The 3,037-nt window shown below is 37.0% G+C and overlaps 1 protein-coding gene across 1 annotated transcript in view; it reads right to left on the bottom strand.

The window, feature by feature from the left end:
* YTHDC1 (YTH domain containing 1) overlaps positions 1 to 3,037 on the bottom strand; it is a 22,302-nt gene that overhangs the window by 12,889 nt on the left and 6,376 nt on the right. The window contains 4 exon segments of the mRNA XM_031066487.1: positions 561 to 617; positions 1,129 to 1,218; positions 2,470 to 2,824; positions 2,956 to 3,037. The exon segment at positions 2,956 to 3,037 is cut by the window's right edge and continues 37 nt beyond it. Of these exon segments, the coding sequence (XP_030922347.1) occupies positions 561 to 617; positions 1,129 to 1,218; positions 2,470 to 2,824; positions 2,956 to 3,037 (584 nt within the window).

Below are 3,037 nucleotides of genomic sequence, written 5' to 3'. Positions count from 1 at the left end.
ACCAAACATGTTGCTTTGAGTACAGATAGTTGCTTGCTTCCTTCAAAATACACAGTATCCCACCCATTTCCTATCTATGTATTATCACAGTCAACCACCCAACTTAAATTCAAAGCTGCAGAGCACAAAATGCCAGGGGAAACCAAACCAAAACTAAAACTCAGATATCCAAGTAAAGAAAAAAGTAAAATAAAATCAGCATGATTCAGTGATGTTCCGATATGTAGGACTTATTTCCTTGCTTAAAGATCTTTGCATAAATGATGGGTAACACTCGTAACAAGCACAAACTGTTCAACAGAGAATAGTGAATGCTGTTCCTCTTTGCAGCTTTAAGCACTTCCTTTTTAAATTTGCTGCCTCTGCAAAGAGCACAGTGATTGAACTTTTTGCATATCGCTCTCAAAACATGCAAAAGTAGCTCAAGATTCAATTATCATGCTCAGAACAATGACGTGCTTAAATTGATTTATATCAGAACATCACTACTTACAGGTAATTTAATCAACAGAGACAATGGCTTGCTATGGGGCATGCATTAAAAATTCAAATTTAAATGATACCTTTTTGGACAGCACGAACGGAAGATGATAATTTCTCATGCTTCTTTTCTGAACCTGTGTTTAGCCAAAGTACATTTGTTCAGATTGAGCCTTAATAGAGATAATATACAATTTCTACAGCCTTGTCCCATACAATTTTCATTCATGACAAATTATGCTTTCTAGCGCGCACCCACACACACAAAAAATACTATTCAATGTGCACGAGTGTTTTGTTTTGTTGGTTTTTTTTTGTTTCAGTTTTGGGTTGTTTGATTTGGTTTTTTTTTTTTTTAAATAATATTTGAACAATTTCCTACTCAGAAAACTAGTCACTGAATCATCATCTTCCAAGTTTAAAAAAAATAAAAAAAAGTGAAATTTCCACTTAAGCAACAGAATAGCATTAAAGTAACAAGAAAGCCTACTTCCCCCCAAAGGTATCCACACACAACATGCCAGAAGTCAATACCAATTATACAAAGCTACAGATCCTATAAATCTCTACAGCCAGTTACATTTATTTTAGATTACACATTAAGATTTGATGCAAGTCACAATGACAAGCAACAAAAGGGAAGAATACCTGCATATGATTCTGATGCAGAACTCCCACTTCTGTCAAAAACAATTGGAGAGATACCTCTAGCTCTCTTCCTCTCCTTCTTTTTCTCATCTAAAAGAAATCATAAAAAATAAAAGCCATACTTTAAACACAGGCAAAGTTGAGATTAAAAAGTAATGAGACAGGAAAACAGCATCAGTAAAAGTGAAGTTACCATTTGGCTCGCACATTAAAATTGTGGTTGTTGCCACAAAACTATCATGCACAGAAGAAGCAAATGCTAGTTACTCAAGCTTTTCATTCACAAAAGGAAGATGAATAGCACAAAGCTATTAAATCTGTGCAATGTTTAGAGACAGAATTTATTATTATTATATTTTTAGTAAGGGTGGGTTAGCGTTTCTTTCCAGCCTTCACCCAAATGTGCAACATCTAGCACAAACCGTGTAGCAATAGTGATATGAGCTCATTTGCTCAGAGCTCAAAAACAGTAAGAGACAGGAAAACAAAACACTGTGGCACACAGGCAATTATTTCACTCTTAAGAAAGTGTTACATTATACCACAGAATTTTTTAGAACAGTTATTACAGCTTCACTTGTCTTTAGGTTACACCTTGCTGTCTCTAATTCCATACAGCAGAGCTGAGCTAAAAGAGGCAGCATATTAAGCAGGATGACCACCTATGGAGACTTCAGACAAGGAAGATACAAAATAGGAATCTTAACAGGATTGCAAGCTGTTTTCCTAGAAAAAACAAACAACGAACAGCCAAACCCAAAAGTATTTATGTCATTAGCACTTCACATCTGCAAGTTAGGACCAGCTACAATATACAAATACAAACCAATTGTTTCTAGTTTCTGCTTAAAACATTTATTTCATTCTAAATTTGCCCTAATAATTTCAACTTAGGTTTAGATTTCATATGCTGAGCACAGCCAATACTTAAGATTCAGCTATCCTTCCCCAGGGACATAATGTTTTACTACACCAGTCTACCTGGTCACTCATCTAGATGGACACCAAACAGCTCAACGCTGAATTAAAATTAATCGTGTGGAAAATGAAGCCATTAGATACCCAAGAAAGTACTAATTTTAGTGTTACAAAGCATTGAACAGCAAGGCCAAAGCAGTCAAGAATACAATGAATCCTCAACACAATAATCTGGATATTCACAATTTTGTTTTACCACTTTCCAGTACATTTTTTCCTTGCCTATGGTATTTCATCATTAACATCTTCCTGACTTCTGCCACCACGGCTTACTTGCAACGTGGTCAGGAAGTGGTTATTTTTCAAAGCAGTCAAACTTTCCGTGGCCAGGTATTTCACATTAGCATGCAAGATGCTGCCTACCTGATGCATCTGAACCAGACCCAGATCTGACTGACCCATCTGTGAAAGAGGCAGATTCAGAATCAGAATCACTGGCTTCACTCCGTGTGTCATAGTCATTTCCTTCCTTCTGATCCCTCTCATCCTGTTCATACTCTTCTTCATCTTCCTCCCCATCTTCTTCCACCTCTTCATCCTCCTCCCCTTCATCATCTTCCTCTTCTTCCATTCCTTCCTCCTCATTCTCTGTGTTGCCTTGTTCAGAGGAACCACTACTGCCAGTCTCGTGATCTGAACAATATTCCTCAGAGTTCACCTCTTCTTTAGAAGAATGGCTAGATCTGCTTGGTCTTCTATCCACATCATGCCTGATTCTCTGATGTTTAAAGAAAAAGTGAATCAGCAGTCATATAACATTGTCAGGATGCACACACAGTCCTAAGAGAACGTGCCTTACAAAGTCTCATAAAATTGCTTTATTTATAAGGCAGCAAGAATACTTAATACCTCTGAACCATCCGGTGTAGAAGACTTTGCCCTTCTGTCAATATCCCTCTTCCTCATGTAAGATTTTTCTGGTTGTCCTTTA

This window comes from Geospiza fortis, unplaced genomic scaffold (assembly GCF_000277835.1).
Source record: "Geospiza fortis unplaced genomic scaffold, GeoFor_1.0 scaffold11, whole genome shotgun sequence".
NCBI lineage: Eukaryota > Metazoa > Chordata > Aves > Passeriformes > Thraupidae > Geospiza > Geospiza fortis.
Note: the sequence above shows the minus strand (reverse complement) of the source record. Positions and strands in the feature narration are given on the sequence as shown.